At 37.9% G+C, this 17,160-nt stretch overlaps 1 protein-coding gene across 1 annotated transcript in view; it reads left to right on the top strand.

The window, feature by feature from the left end:
- Positions 1-17,160, top strand: part of LOC139719836 (uncharacterized) — a 341,386-nt gene that overhangs the window by 49,033 nt on the left and 275,193 nt on the right. Inside the window, exon 3 of the mRNA XM_071631222.1 lies at positions 2,017-2,176. Within this exon, the coding sequence (XP_071487323.1) occupies positions 2,017-2,176 (160 nt within the window). The remainder of the gene's footprint in view (positions 1-2,016; positions 2,177-17,160) is intronic.

Here is a 17,160-nt window from a genome sequence, read left to right as displayed (position 1 = left end):
TGATCATGAGGCTACATGTTAATGATCAAGACAGTTTTCATGTCTGATCAAACCTGGAATGACAATGCTTCCAGTGCTTCAGATTGTCTTTGGGTTGCACAAATATTTGGAGCACAAAACTCCATTGCTACAGCGTTAACATTAATATGACAGCTTTTTTAAGCAACAAGAAGTGAGTTTTGTCCTTCTTTATTTTGTATGTCTCTATGTTGATGAGTTTATTTGCATCTGCATGCTTCAGACATGATACGGTCTAAAGGCAAGTCAGGGCTACCACTGACCAATCTATAAGGAGACTTACAGCCAAATCTCCCTCTCTCAGTCTAATAATGTATGATCAGGCAGTATGGAGGCTTAGAATTCCAAAGAATGGCCTGAGAAGAGTTGTAAGCAGTTTGTGTTTCGTTTCCGAGGGGCGATATAAAAACTGGCAATTATCTCATTGTGCTTGACCCACATTTCCCCCTTCCTAGGGCCATTCATTAACAAACCAAAACAAAACTAGAACAAGAGAAAAGTTTTCTCAAAATATCCCACGCTTTCTTGCCATCATCCCGCACTGCATGGATTTTACTGTATACAAACTTTAACCCCTAGGGTGCTTTGTTGGCCAATTGGCACAGACCTCCAAAAACTATTTATGAATGAATAGAGATTATTTAATCCCCTCAATCCATATTGTGTAACCATGGCCTTCCTATAGAATGGACTGAGGCACATTGCTGAATCTAATAGGGCTTGCTAACTTTATACCAAGGTTAAGTTTGGATTTATAACTGAATGCTTAATGCCTGGGCACATAAGGATTAAAGGCATTTTATACCATTTACAGATGAAACAGAATCCCAGCTTTAGTGCTTCAAAATAAACTATTTAGTTCTAAAATGTGAGTTAGGGATAGAAACTACCAATGTAAAAATTTTAATCAGTATAATCAATGTTGAGTATTTTTAGATAAACAAAATGTAAACAATAGTTATAACAATTGTGTAAACTATTACCGTCATCAGTTATGGTTTATTGAGAAAAATAGTGATATATTTTAGGCTTTATTGTGAAGTTCCTATATGGTAGAATGTTTTCTGACACAACATGTGACCTACACATATGTGTCAAATGAGAACATTGTTAAAGGACAAGTTCACCTTCATAGACATGTGGGTTGAGTGAATGCAGCAATAGTAGTAGAACACATCATTGAGAGTTTGAGCAAAATCGGACTATCTATTAAAAAGTTATGAATTTTTGAAGTTTCTGCTCAGTCACGGCTGGATGAAAAGACTACTATAGCTTGTGATGTCACATGAGTACAACGATATAAAGAAAGAATAAAGAAAATTCAACATATATCCATTTTTCTCGCATAACAAAAGAACACTCGACTTCTCTCTTTCAGAAGGCAGGGGGAATAATATTACCCTTAACATACGTCAGTAGCAAGTCGATGAACTGTGTACTTTATTCAAAAAGTGAAGTTTTGTGAAATTCTCTTTTTACTTTCCTTATATAGTTGTACGCATGTGACATCATACACTCTAGTAGTCTTCTCTTCCAGCAGTGACTGCCCAGATACTTAAAATATTCGTAACTTTTGAACGGATTGTCCAATTTTCCTCAAACTTTCACTGATGTGTTCTACTAATATTGCTGCATTCTCTCAATCCTTATGTATATGAAGGTGGACTTGTCCTTTAAGTCACTGCTCTCAATGGTAAACAGTACCTTTAAAGATGCTACATTATATCCAGGTTTTTGTGATATATTTCTCTTCTGTCAGTCTTAACCCGTTGAGGACGAGTCCCGAGTATACTCGGGCAGGTGTCTATGGTAAATGCGTGTTGTAGCAAAATCAAACCGTCCTCAATTGGTTAATTTGTACGCCCTGTTTTTGTTACACAATACAAAATAATGTAACACTTATTAATACTGTTCATCAAAGACGATATAAATCGTCATGCAATCACATTTTGCTTTGTAAAAAATGAACCTTTTTTTTTTTCCTCATTTGCTGATTAGTCTGCTGTGGAGATCCAGCATAGGGCGCCTGGTCCCACAGTACGACTAGACAAGGAGCAATGGAACCTATACCAGCCATGGAGTGGGAGCTACAGCCTCCCCTCGGCTGCCTCGCCCAGGATCCGTCGCAGCCCCTCCCTACTGCGGAAGGCACAGAAAGGTAATGATGATCCCGTCTTTGTGTTATTCATTTATTGTATGTATTTATTTGTTTGTTTGTTTGTCGTTCGCTTGTTCGTCCATTCGTTCATTCATTCATTCATTCATTCATTTCTTCATTTGTTCATTCGTTCATTCGTTCATTCATTCATATGTTCATTTTTGCTCGTTCATTCATTTATTCATTCACTTGTCTTTTGCTCATTTATCTGTGTATTCATTAGCTTATTATATGTTGATTCATTAATACAGTTATTCATCATTTGGTCATTCATTCATTCATTCATGTTTTCATTCATTCGTTCGTTTGTTCATTCATTCATGAAGAAATTGATAAAGGCAAAATGTGCTTTGTAGTTATGTTGTTCACTGACTGTCATCACGTACATATGGGACTGCCATTTCATGTCCTACTCCAGGGCCATGGTGTTTTGCCATATAACCAGATGGCTGGATCCAACACATCTGTTCAACTGGGTTTGAATCCATATCCCACCCCTACACTCTGGGCCTATAGATTACTGAAATATCTATTATTCATAAAACCATATCTATCATTCTTAACTTAAACCCCAACTCCAACCATAATTGGCCTCTATACCTCAGGACTCATGACTGCCTGTGGGATCAATTTTGAGTGGGGGTTAAGTATGGAACTCCTGCCATAGTGCTAACTGATAGATAGTGATTGTTCTTCTCCCAGAAAAAAACAACCAAAAGCCAGTAACACACACAGAGAAAAGTGTAGGTGAGTTAAACATGGCTAGCTTTAGGTATACTGAGTGGTGCAAGTGAAGCAAATAGCATTATTATTTTGACAGCACAGTTGATAATTAACCCGTTGAGGACGGACTGATTTTGCTACAACACGCATTTCCCCAGACACCTGCCCAAGTATACTCCGGGCTCGTCTTCAACAGGTTAATTTTTTTCCCCTTCAAATTCTTGTATTCAATGTTATCTGAAAATAGAGAGACACAGTCTTCCTATGTCAAACAATTACCTCAGACAATTACCTGCACAGTTCATTGTACCTTTTTTCCAATGTTTTAGGTTAGTTTATTTTGGAAATCCAAAACACATAACATTTCTTTCTTTTCTTTTCTTTTTTTCAAAGTAGGACATAAATACCTCAGAATGTTTACCAAAGTGATCTAAATGTTTTCAACACTGAAATAGTACATTCCAGTCATGTTGATATCTTAGGAAATAGCTGCCTGACTCATGGCATCTACATGTTCAATGTACAGTTTCTTACCTCAGACTTACAAAAAAAAAGTCAATTTGACTGTGTTGTGAAAAGAGAAGATTCACTTCCTCTGCATTCCAATGCGAGCATTCCTCCAAAGTGCACTGGCGCCCTCTTCTGATCAAACTGTGACAACCATCATGCATTTGCTGCCACAGATTTAGAAGTTTTCCCTTTCTCCTGTACTGTCAAGATGGGGGGGGGGGGGGGGGGGGGCTATGATATTACTGCATCCAGCAGATTGTGCAGTCTGCCATTCTAAGCCATCATAGTTGATTATGATTGCATGGAGCAATGGCTTCCTTTGAGGGTGAACTTATCTCACAGGCAAATTTGATCAAAGAGAAGTTAGGAATATGAAAGGAACGGATGAGAGAATGTTTGAGTGGAGTGGATTAGGTGTCAAAAACTTAAATGACAGTTCTACTGTCAGGAAATTGATTAATTTTCTACGATTCATATAATGGTATGGATATCTTCTACCACAAGGATGTGCATCAGTACATTTTTGGTTATGAAGAAACTATCATTTTGAGGAAAATGAGGCAATAGGTGACATTTTTTCTGAATGGTACAAGTTGTTTCAAGTCATGCAGACAGAGTTACTCTTTTGAAGAACCCACGAAGCCTTACTGCTCTATATTTGCCAGTTAGCAAATCTGCCTGCTTTCTCTCCTTGCCAAATGGGCACAGGTGTTTTTAAACCTTAAGTGTCAGTGAACAGGGATCTCGCAATATGTCAATCCTATTTTATCTCCCTGGCCTTTGTATGGGGATGTGATATTGTCACACCTGAGAAGGTTGTCTATTACTTTAAATGCCACATTCGGTTTCTTTAGGAAGATTAAAGGTGAGATCTCACCAAATGTACAAAGGTTGTATGTGTGTGGACTTGTGCGATTAGAAAGATTTGATGAAAAACGCTATGAAAGATTGAGGAAAAGTTGACAATCCCTTAAAAAGATATCAAAACTGGAGTTTCTGGTAATTCTATTTGCGGAGTTCTCCAGATGAGAACTCTAGAACAATTTGTAATGTCATGATACAGTGTAGATTACCTTCATATATGAAGGAAAATCCCCAAATTTCAGTTGATCTAAATGAAAAGCACACATTCCATGAACCTAGTACCAAGCTGTGTTTTGGAAAATATCATTCTGCATGCCAGGTTAAATGCTCCTTTAATATCCGAGAAATGTCCTTTTTTCCTTTGCTGTCTTTAAAGAGGACTCTATTTAAGCTGTTCACAATGTGGATTCAGTTAATGCAAAAGTATGAGTAGTACATGTATATCAGTGGAGTTTGATGAAAATTGGGCAGTCCATTAAAGAGTTATAGTATTTTTGTAGTTTTGGCTAAATCCCTGTGCTGTCATAGCTGGAGAAGAAGACTACAATGATTTGTGATGTCACAGTGGGGCAACAATGTAAGAAAGTATAAAGAGAATGCAACATACAGTTGAACCTCTCTTATCCGGCCCCCCTTTATCCGGATCTCTCTATTATACGGACGCAATCTCGCCGTGCTTTTAAAAAAATCATTACGGGAGGAAAGGGGGATTCCCAACTCCTTGAGAACTCCTACACAAACACACATGAATTACATATTACTTCCAACATGATTAACATACATTACATCAAATTTCCTTCCAAATTGCTTACCTTCAGACATTTTAACATCCCCAAACATCCCCAAATGTAACAATGAAAAGGTTGCAGTATACACATTACTACATGTGGTACTACAATGGGCTACATCAGTACATGTGTATGTATATGTACATGTATAAAGTATTGAGTCTCCCGTATCCGGCCAAATCCCTTATCCGGATGAGCCCCGGTACCGACTTGTCCGGATACGAGAGGTTCAACTGTATTGTCATTTTTCCTGCATGATGAAAGAGCTCCTGACTCAACTCTATCAGAAGGCAGGGGAATGATATTGACCTTGCATTTGTGAGTAGATATGAGTCAAAGGATTGTGTACTTTTCATAAGAATTGACATCTTGTGGATGGAGAGACACATGTAGATAGATAGAGAGATAGATAGATAGACAGATAGATAGATAGATAGATAGATAGATAGATAGATAGATAGATAGATAGATAGATAGACAGACAGATAGATAGATAGATAGATAGATGGATAGATAGATAGATAGATAGATAGATAGACAGATAGATAGATAGATAGATAGATAGATAGATAGATAGATACATGTAGACACATATACAGAGAGAGAGAGAGAGAGAGAGAGAGAGAGAGAGAGAAAGAAAGAGGTACATGTAGATATATACAGTAGATAGGTAGGTAGATATATAGAAATGGAGAGTGAGAGAGAAAAGGTTGATAAAGAGATAAAGAAATAGATAAAAAGATAGAAAGGGAGCGGGGGGGGGGGGGGAAGAAGGTATACATGTATAAATAGATAAGAAGAAGAGAGAGAGAGAGAGAGAGACTCGGAAAGAGACTTGATCATGATTCACGGAAGAGGGCAATATACTGGCTGACATGTTCTGAATGAAAAATCCATTTTGAAATTCCTGCTTTGATTTCAGTCTTTTATCCAATGAAGTTATTTTCATCAATTTAATCACTGAATCCAATTATGACAATTCATCTCTCCCATCTTTGGTGGAGTCATGACCCTGTGGATCCTGAAAATAGTCAAGTTCTTGGCACCGTTTCATTTCTTTCTTTGCTCAGAAGAATGTTTCCCCTGGCAGAAGATTATAAATAAGAGTATTGATATGACTCAATATTTTTCCTTTGCTATCAGAAATAGCCTCATTCAAACAATTGTGATTACATTCCACACTGACTATTGTGTTGTTGAAATAACTGATAATTTTCTGTTGGAAGGGGGATGGAGTTGCTGTGGCAAAGGGCATAGATTGCTCGTGTGCTAAGTGCTTTGGAGTTTACATACTGTATAGGCCCTATATTTCATTGAGCTGGAAGCTACACTTTGTCTACCTGCCAAATATTAGGAACACTCTGCAGTGTTCATATGGTCCTTTTGACCCATCTTGGTTGCTCTTTTGACGTGAGTAATTCCCCATTCATGAGCAAAAACGGGGTTCTGAAGACTCTTATAGCAGCCTCAAGTAGCCTTTCAGCTCAGTATGAAGAGACAGAATTCAGAAAAGGAGATCCGATCAGGTCAGGTTCTAAAATCTCCAACAGGGGGTGGTTTCAGAGCCTCCTGTAGCAGCCTCGAAGAGCCTTGGCTGCAGTATAGATATTACAGGGTTCAAGAAGCGACTTTTTTTTTTGCCGACCCAAAAGTTATCAGTGAAGGTCATTGCCAGCTACGGTATATCGTAAACAAACCAGCCATCATCATGACCAATTGCTGCTGATAAATGCTACTGGCGCAGTCCATCACATTTCCAGTTATGTAAGAAATTCAAAAGCTCGCGCTGTGTCTCGGAGGGGAATCTGGTTATTCACGTTTTCTCAAAACCTAAAATTTTTGTGGCCTGAAAAAGATATGTGGTGGCCCAAAATGAAGCAAATATGACAAACCGCTGTGAATTCATCGCTTTTTGGTTTGAAATTTGATATAGCCTGTTTAGTGTGTGCTAGTTTTTCCATTTTTAAATCATGATATTATTTTTGCCTTCAGAAGTTTCTTCTTTTTTGTTAGTGGTCCTATTTACAGAAAATTAAAGATAAAAAGAAATGGACCCTTCTAACAACGTGTCTTTTTATGACTGTGAATGGAAGATTAAGATACTGCAAAGGGTGACACATTCAGACTGAAAAAAAGATCTATTTCTGTCCACAAATATACCTCAGCAGTGCCCCACCAATGAAGACGTGCGAACAGGGGAATCGTTGGTAGTTTAGAGCAACTGTTTTACAGCGCTCGTTTGCAAAAGATCAAGTGGGATATTACATGGCAATCAACTCAAATAAAATGTGTATGAGGCATCTTAATCACTCCACAACATGTGATATTGACCTGGTTGGTGCCGATCAAGAAATAAAGTGTGGCATGGCTTTGTATTTCATGTACTTTTTTTCAGCCAATCCAGACATTCCACTTGGAAAAATAGTAGTCTCCATTTCAGACCTTGTTGTGGAGTGAATATTGAGAATTAATTGAGCTTCACTACTGAGATTCTGTCTGAAGTGTTCACAGATAATGATTGTACAACATGTTGGTGTTCTTAAAGTCACAAGTTACCGTTTGCAGATGAAACAAAAACCCAGCATTAGTGCTTTAAAATAGTTCTAAAATGTGAGTTAGGGATAGAAACAACCACTGTAAAAATTTGAATCAGTAAAATCGATGTTCAGTATTGTTAAACATACAAAATGTGAACAATAGTTATAATAAAAATGTTTCCAGACTAAACAGTCTACAGTTACAGTTTATTGTGAAAAATACAGATATCTCCTTATATTTTAGGCTTTATTGCAAAAATCTTATATGAAAGGATATTCTATGGTACAACTGCATATGCATTAAATGTCATATCTTGAAAACATTTTTAAATCACTGTTCCCAAAGGTAAACAGGATCTTTAAAGGAAACCAAAGCCCAGAGAGATATGTGGATTGAGTGAAAGCAGTAACATTAGTAGAACACATCGGTGAACGTTTCTAGCGTAATGAAAGAGCACTTGACTAACCGCTTTCAGAAAGCAGGGGGAATTTAATCACTATCCTTAACATATGCAAATGTATCAAGTTGATGGAATGTGTAATTTTCATGAAATATGAATATTTGTGGAATTCCCTTTATATTTTCTTTATATTGTTTTCCACACATTACATCATAACCTCTAGTAGTCTCCTCATCCAGCGGTTCCAACACCAAAACTTTAAGAATTCATAACTTTTGCATCGATTGTCTGGATTTTCCTCAAACTTTCACTGATATGTTCCATGTTGCTGCTTTCACTCAATCCACATTTTTCTTTTGGTTTTGGTTTCCTTTAAGGTTTGTTTTAATCACCCATCTGTGTCATTTAAGTGTTATATCTTTTATGTAGGTTCAGATCAGTAGGTTTGTTTGCAAACTGACTGAAGATACAATTCTATCCTCTCCCCCCCCCCCCCCCCCCACCAAAATGCTTTACAGGCATTGTCTTCTTGTTGACTTGGATATTTAAAGGGGCACATCAGTGTGATTGCAGTGCCAGCAATCATTTTTTTTTAAGTGCAGAATTTGTGACATTTCATTTAACAATAATAAAAAAAAAACCCTTTCCTCTTTTTTGAAGGGACAGTGTAAGAATAGGACTTAATAGCTACTGGCAGATGTCCATTGGCTACCATGTTAATTGACCTACCATGATACAGTCATATTGCTCCGTACTGTTTCCATAATTTGCTAACTTACCGTAGAAGACCCCTGAGCTTTTTAAGGATCATGACCATCGTTTTCAAACACATTGTATTACCAAGCACTTGAATCATGCATAATAATGCAAGTGTTCATGTTTTAATAGTCAGTTCCTTGGAAGAGTTCATATCAGAGCAATTAGTAATAAAAAATCAAATTAGAAACGTAAGTTAATACCATTTGGTTTACACTCTCGCTATTTAGCATGAGTTATCTCTCCCTCCCTCATTTCTGTGTCAAAGTTTCATGCAATGCCTGTCGCAATTAATTTGATATCTGTAGGCCCTATTTATATTTTCAGTGTGTCACATTGACGTCTTGAGCGCTTTAATAAGAGGTGTTAAATTTCACTCCCCATTTCTGTGGCGTGCCTTACTTATATAATTTGCATGATTATCATCAGCATGAGCACCACCGAAGGATTGACAAATGCAGAGGTTGCCCCCTGAAATATTGGCTGAAATCCATTTTCAGCTCCCCGGGGATATACGCCCTTTCAACCCTCCATCTATAAATGAATAACTGACCTCGTACAATGTTGCCTCCGGCTGTGAATCACAATCTCTACAAAGGTGCTCAACACATTATAGGCGCAGGTTGCATTTCTTATGATGAGGATCTTTTTCTGGATCGGTGGCAAAAGCAAAAGGAATAATAATATCTCTTGATTTCACTGTGTGTTAATCAACCTTCCGGCTCTAGGCAGTTAGGATTTGCCACTGCGAGTTATTGAAACGATGCATCATTGGTGTACGTATGAATCAATTTGCAGAAACTGTGTAGGGGCAAGAATACTGCCCAAATTATGCAAATTTTCCTTTTTAGTTCACGTTTATTTCATTTCACTACTTTCTTAAAGTTTGTGTGTCCCCTTTGCATCCCTGAAAATAAGATTACTTCATGGGTTGGTATATCGCAGAGGTAAGTAACTCAGGCCTGTCCTCAGAATAATAAAACTGGAAACTTCTTTATGATGGGGGGGGGGGGGGGGGAGGGGGGGACAATACTATAGACTTCCAGTGAATTTATTTGGACCTAATAGAAAATTCCAACTATCATTCTTGGTAGAAACAGGGAGCATATTCTCCAGTAACATGGGGTTTGTTTTTAGTATCTTAAAAAGCAAAACAAAACAAAACACTCAATGTGTATTTCCAGAAGATTTCATACACCATGTTGGGAGACATTATTCTTCAACCTTGCAAAATTTTGTGATGTTTACAAAAGGTATAACCAGCCTTAAAGTTAACATCCGTATTTATTACCAGAAATACAAACAAACTATGAGTGGTATTTATAAGCTTCTCCATCAAGTGTGGCCAGTGCGTAAAAGTTAATGATGGGAATGACTAATAATACTTGTTGGGTTCATGCGTAGAATCATCTTAAAAATGTTGTTGTTTGAGCATCAAAAGCCATATTCTGCATTTAGAATCATCATAAAATTGTACTTATGCATAAAAGAGCCATGATTTGCATTGGGAATCGTCATAATATTACTTGTTTGAGTATCAAAAACCACTTTATACTCCATATAAAATCATAGTATAAAAAGATGTACTTATTTGAGCATCTGCCACATTTTGCAGGTAGAATCATCATGGAAATGTACTCGTTCAAGCATCAAAAACCACATTCTTCATTTGAAATCACCATAAAAATATGCTTGTTTGAGCATCAAAAACTGCATTTTGCATTTAGAATCATCAAGAAAATGTATTTGTTTGAGCTTCAAAAACACAACAAAAAACAAAACCGCACATTCTGGATATAGATTGCATTTAAAAGCTTTTCCAGCAAGGTGAATCTGTAAATAAAGAGAGCCATCATCGACTTCAATCAATCATTCTAGCATTTGTTCTGACAGGTGGTTGATGATTTCACGTAGGTGTGATGGCACAGAACAAGAGATGCAGTACAGATATACATCTCAGAATGTGTCTGTTTGGAAGGACACAGAACATTGTCATTACATCTCTTGGCAGGTTGGTTGGATGGGAAGTGAAAAGACAATGAAGTGATGTCACCGGCCACCCGTGTATTTTGGATGGATGACAATCTCCTTTGGCGGGCCTAATGCTTGGTACCTGGGAGTCTTAACATTTTTTGCCACCCCTGGTGGACCAATGTGTGCAAATTGATCCATGTTTTATACAGAGATTCAAAAAGGATTCTCTCTTCACCAGAGTTTTTCTCATTGAGTGACTGTCAAACAGTCAATAATGAAGTTTTGTGCTGGTGAAGAGGATGATTTGTGCTCAAATTTTCTGTCTTGTTTTGTCATTATTTCATTGAGAGTTTTTTGTTTTTGCAAGAGGTAATGGCTTGGCTTTCAGACAAGATGATTTAACTTGTGCATTCTGTTAAAAATTTCCAGTATGAAAGGGGTAAAAAAAGCTACACAATGTTGATGTGTGTCCACAAGCTAATGAGCAGACTCCACCATGTGACTGTAGCTAAATTTGGCTAGAATACTGTACAGGAAGGAAGCCAGTGGCTGACCACTTCAGATACATAAATTTAGAACAAACACCTTCTATACAGTTATACTGGACTATATCTCCAAGCCCCACTACAGTTTCTAAAAATATGACTCTGGTAACAGTTGGGCTGAACTGTCTTGAAAGTGGCTGCTTATGCAAATTCCTGTACAACCTCTTGCATTTTTTACACATAAGTGTAAAACTAAATTCAGTGAAAAAAAAAAGACCTCAGTGGAGACCATAAAAACTAAAGAGTTACAATAACTATGCAAATAAAGGTCTGCTGGACTACCGCAATTGCTAGAAATGTACATTAATGATATGCCTGTAGAAATCTTTGTCCTGATGACAATCATGTTCATCTTTTTTAAAATTAAATCATATTTCACATGCCACATGATGTCATAAGCATTTAAAGCTTAAACAGCTTAATTTTGAGGAGGAGATGGAAAGTTTTGCAACTTCTTTCCTATTGTTTCCGAAGAAAACTTTAAATTTTGATCAAGTGTGCTTTTTTTCTTTTGCAGCTCCAATTGTCCATCAATTTTCTTCATTCACAGATCATGTTTTTTTTTTTTAAATTTAAGCAGTAAAATTCCCTATGAAATCTAGAAATTAAATGATCTCACACAGGTTAGGAATGAAATAAAAAAACCTTTGATAATCATTATTTTTTTAGGTTTGCATGTTTGCCTGTGCTTTGAGGCACTTGCAAAACATCAGTTCATCAATGGGCGCAGTGGGCACAAGCGCATTTCATGCTTTGCCGCATGGTGTACGGCTACGGGGATATTGATCATTATTTTGTTATTACTGCCTTTACTGCTGTAATGAGGATACTCTTATTTTGGGGTGTTGATAAATTTGTTGTGAGCTCGTTGATAGAAAGAGTAGTAATATTTTTCAGTCTGTCAAAGCAAAACTGTTGCATCATCATATCTATTTTTAATCCAGCCACAGAGAAAAAAAAACTAACGAACAAAGAATGATATGGTTAAATGAACTTTGATAGTATAAGATATACTTGACCTCTGCTCATACGTCTAAAAGACAAAATTGTTTCACTTTAAATCATTCCAATGTTATTCCTGCCAGATTTTTAAAAGCATGACACCACTCCTGTATTGAGAAAAAGTGCAATGATGATATTGTGCCAGGGAATTGGTGAATGTCCAGTCTGCCATAGGCGTGGCCCGAATGATGTCCATAACTCCTAAAATTCTTATTTTATGATTGAAAATAGGGTTTCTGGAACTAATAGCAAGGTATGTATTCATTCCTATTTATATCAGCATTGAATGGATCACCCACTATTATTAGATGTGTTCTTTTAGATGGAGTTACACTTAAAAGCAATCTGCAGCTACAAATGTAAATCACATGCAGGGCTAAAACTGAACCAAAACACCTGTTCATATGCAGCTGAAAATGACAATTGTTCAGGATTTTTTGTTGTTTTCCTTGCAATCTGATACAAAAACCGATAATTCTTATGTGTAGACACAAGAAGAGAAATCACAAACTATTGCCATCAGCAATTGCGATGATAAAATCAGTCCATCTTCAATTGTTTTTCAAACTCATATAATGTTTGTGAAAGGCACCCCCCCCCCCCAAAAAAAAAAGGCAATTTCTTTTTCGTTCCATTGTGCAACCCACTGAACTGGGCCTAGGGACAGGATGCTTGTATTGATACTGCAGATATATTATGTGGCTGCAAGTAAAACTGATGTTTACATCATGTTCCAAAAACAGAATGTTCTTACGTGTGACCAAGCCACCCGTCAACCGAACTGAGCTGCACTGATCACCAACACGAGAGAAGGTGGCATTTATAAATGTAGAGGGTATTAATTAAGAGGGAGAACATAACTATGAATGTTTCAAATTACGTCCATTCTCTGCGGGGACTGTGGAGGCACTATAAATAACAGGTGGAGATAAACATATTTAATTCAATTAGAGCCTCAAATTGTGCCACGCCTTCTCCTCAATTAGACCCTGTCCGTTGGCAGATTGTTGAAATACGCTGTCTATTATCTGGCAGCACATGAAAGTAACAACTTCCTGGCATTAAGCCTTTCACTCCCAGCTTGAATTTTTGCCATACCAAATATCACACAATGTATCTAGTACTACTCTTAGATGGCACCTTTCGGAGATAGAGTATAAAAAAAAATGTGTACTAAGTGTTGTCAGCTGTAAAGCACGGATTGAATTGGATTTAACATGGATGACAACAGAGTTGCCTCCTTATGGTCTAGTGTCTTCGTAATTCATTGACATTTTATAAACATACACACACACTTGTACATTGTCTCATAAGGTGCTACCCAATTATGCCAGATTCAAGGTGCAACCTGCCAGGCTGTGTGAATATCAAATACTGGATTAGCCCAAGTGGATTTACGCCATTGTGCTTTTGGAGTACAGTTAGTCTTGACTAGTGATAGATAAAGCAGTCATAGCCATTTTATAATATAGTTTGAGCAAACAAGGCATTTCTATTACTAATCCATGTGCAAGAATTCATGCTTGTACAGTTGTGCACTGTAAGTGAAAAAAAAAATCAAATAGTGCAGATTCAGTGTATTAAACATCATGTCATGGATACACTGATTTTTGTCTTAATATCTACTTTCTTCAGATAATGTTCATTTCCCCTGAGCTATGACACTGAGCAAATGATATGTTTTATTTATTTTTTTCTGTGAGTTTGATATATAGATATTTAATAATGAAATATCAATCATCAAATCATTTTGAGCTTAAAAACCAAAGTCCAAATATTAATATGGATTGAGTGAATGCAGCAATGTTAGTGGAACACAGCTGTGAAAGTTTGAGGAGAATTTGACAATTGATTAAAGCAAAACAAAAGTCATAAAATACTTAATGGAACAAGGCAGATGAATTGTCCATGGAAAAGATAGATTGTTTGATGTCACTCTATATGTATATCTTTCGGTGGGGTCTAATTTTTCAGTGACGGCAGTTCGTCTCGAGGAAATTATCCTTTGCATGGACAGTTTTTCAGTCTTGAAACTTGCTGTGAGAGGTGGCTTCCTTGCACTGCATGGGCACAGTGTTTTTGTGACCGCATCAATCTCCTTTTGATCCTAGTCTGAGCCTGGCCATTTTTTTTTCCCCTTCACAATCCATCTCTGATCTAAACAGACTGACAGTGATTGGAAAAATCAGCAATTTAAACCCATCACTTCTTTAACTCTTTCAAGACCAGTGTCTAGCAAACTTCCACTGGATGTGCACGTGATCGTCATGCCTTTAGCTGTGACATGGTTAATTGTCCCAGTGATGGTTAGCCTTTGTTATTGTAGTGCTGTCTCCCACTTCACGCCCGCAAACACCATTTTAATCCCGGTTGTGGTAAGCCTTAACTATCCATGCCCCCTCTCCCTGTCCCTTTCCCTTCTTATCCTACAGGGGAGGATGTTGTGAGAATCAGTGTTGAGATATATGTAGGAATATACTGTAAAATGAGAAATGTTCGCGTGCATTTTAATTTCGCGAATTTCGCGAGCGCCAAGATTTGCGAAATTAAAATGCATGCGAAATTTCTTATCTACACTATATGCATTGAACGCAAGAGGCGATTCGCGAAAATTTCTTGCCACGAAAAAGGCCGTCGGCTCCAATTCGCAAAAATTTCGTGCCGTGAATGTATCATGTTTTACAGTAACCAGTTAAGCTAATGGTAGAATGCATCAAAATCTTGGGTTGTTTTTTTTCAGTATATCCATGAATAAACATTTCCATTTCAATCACTCACACCTTGTCTGATGACTTTTTGAGAACTTCCGAGTAAGCCACTGGCAATTTTTTTCTAACTAGCAGAAATTTTGTTGTATGAAAGCTCACGTCTTACATTTGCAGGATGTCTAACACGTTGTGTCGACTAACATAATGTACATCTTGAGGTGCACCAAATTCAAAAATAAGCACATCAGTTGATACTGAAATTATTCTACATTTTTCTTGACTTGTCCGATACTCTAATGAGAAAGCATTTTACGCCATGAATTATTCAAGAATCATGAAAATTGTTCGATGTAGTCAGCATATTTGCATGTGGTTATCCACCCCCACCACCCCACCCCCTGTAAAATTTAGCACAAATTTCATCTGCAAAAAGCCATAATTCAGCGAGGAAACTAAAAAGGAAAGGGGTGAGATTGTACCAAATTTGGAGTTCCAAACCAGCTGATTGTATTTGAAGTGGGCAAGGGGGATATAGCCAATACCTGCTGTCTCTCTCCATAGGCCAATACAGGATGTTATCAAATTTGACCCAGACCCAAACTCTTTTGGGAACTGGCACTGCTGACTGCCACTCTTGCAGAGCCCTCCTATATCCTATTAAGCGCACACAATCGAGAGATGCCTCGCCGTTCGGTCGCTGCATTTTTACAGCTGCTGATTTGCAGATTCCGGAGGAAATCCAGCGATCCAGCGATCCATTGTTCCAGCGTGCAGGCTCGTTTTAAACGTGGACCGTCGTGGAAAACAGATACAGTGTTTGAATGAAAGTTGATATCATTTGTGTTTTTATTCAAATGTATTTTTTTTGGATTTATTCAGTATCAAATTGTTTGCATACTTTAACGGACCACATAAATGCATTATATTTGCATAGTCATGCTTCATTCTTGAAGTTGTTGCGAATCTGTTTAAATGCGAGGGTATTTTTGTGCGAGATACAATCAGGACTTTCACGCCTCTGCCAAGGGACACGGGACTCGACGTTCGTTCGGCCCAGCGATTAAAATTGGAATAACCTCGATCAGGAATCCACTTGGAGAGGACGGGGGGGAAAAACATGACTGTCATTGATGTGCTGTGATTTGGACCGTCAAAGTCTTAGTCACGGACAAACGAGGGAGTTCTTGGAATGCGCCCAAGAATAATAAGGAGTGGATGGCCGTGATTTAGACTTTGAAAGCCGAGAACGTGTTAGCCGGTGTCAGAGCGATCGTTTTTCCCCCGCTGTTGAAGCAGGAAATGTACAGGATGAACTCAATTTTCTTTCCGAAACTTGTTGTACGGCGAGGCAATCAGCACTGTCTACAGGGGATTTTAGAGGATATGTGATGGAATATCATGCCGTCTCTACTGCCATGATGGCGATTTTTGGTTGAAATTGATGACCGTTGTGTGGAGAAAGTTTTACATCGGGGCTGATGCAGTGTGAAGTGCTGTTTCATACTGTGAGTTTATCTCTCTATGTGCGTTGAGTGCGGATGGACACAGAAAATCTTGCAGAATTGTACACACACGCTGTCCGAAGTTCCCGGCACAGAAAGGGTTCATCGTCACTTGGAGTAGTCTGTGAAGAGAATTGACATGACGTCTTCCTAGCAGATTTGGAATGGACACAGCTGTCATCTCATCTTTTGATTCTTTCTCTCAAAGCGTTCTTTCCAAGTGCCAATCATGGTGTTGTCATTCCTTGCTTTTAACCCCCTGTTCTGATAAGACGGCATTTTGAATGGATCAGGAGTATGGCACACTTTATGTGGATGGCGATTTGCGTCCAGATTTCACCTGTAAAGACGAATTGCAGCAACGCATGTTTGGGAATTTCAGCACAAATGGTGCATTCTTACAACAGCTTTTACAAGAGGAGTTTGCAGGAGGTTTGCAAGAGTTTTGTCAGGTAACGAGAATATGAAACTGTCAAAGTGAGGAATTTTGTACAAACTTTGACATCGATGTGAAATGATAACAATGCATCTGAAGAGAAGTGCATATTTCACATACTTTGTATTTACGTGATAAAACTAATTTCCTCAAACTACTAAAAGTTTGTGAAAGAAAGTCTTCACGACTGTTGGAGAGCGCCAAACTTTTAACGAACTGCTGGGAGCTGATTTCAGCA

Source organism: Diadema antillarum, unplaced genomic scaffold (assembly GCF_040938485.1).
Source record: "Diadema antillarum isolate AM-2024a unplaced genomic scaffold, OU_Dant_1.0 scf00000115, whole genome shotgun sequence".
NCBI lineage: Eukaryota > Metazoa > Echinodermata > Echinoidea > Diadematoida > Diadematidae > Diadema > Diadema antillarum.
This window is presented reverse-complemented; position numbering and strand designations above follow the sequence as displayed.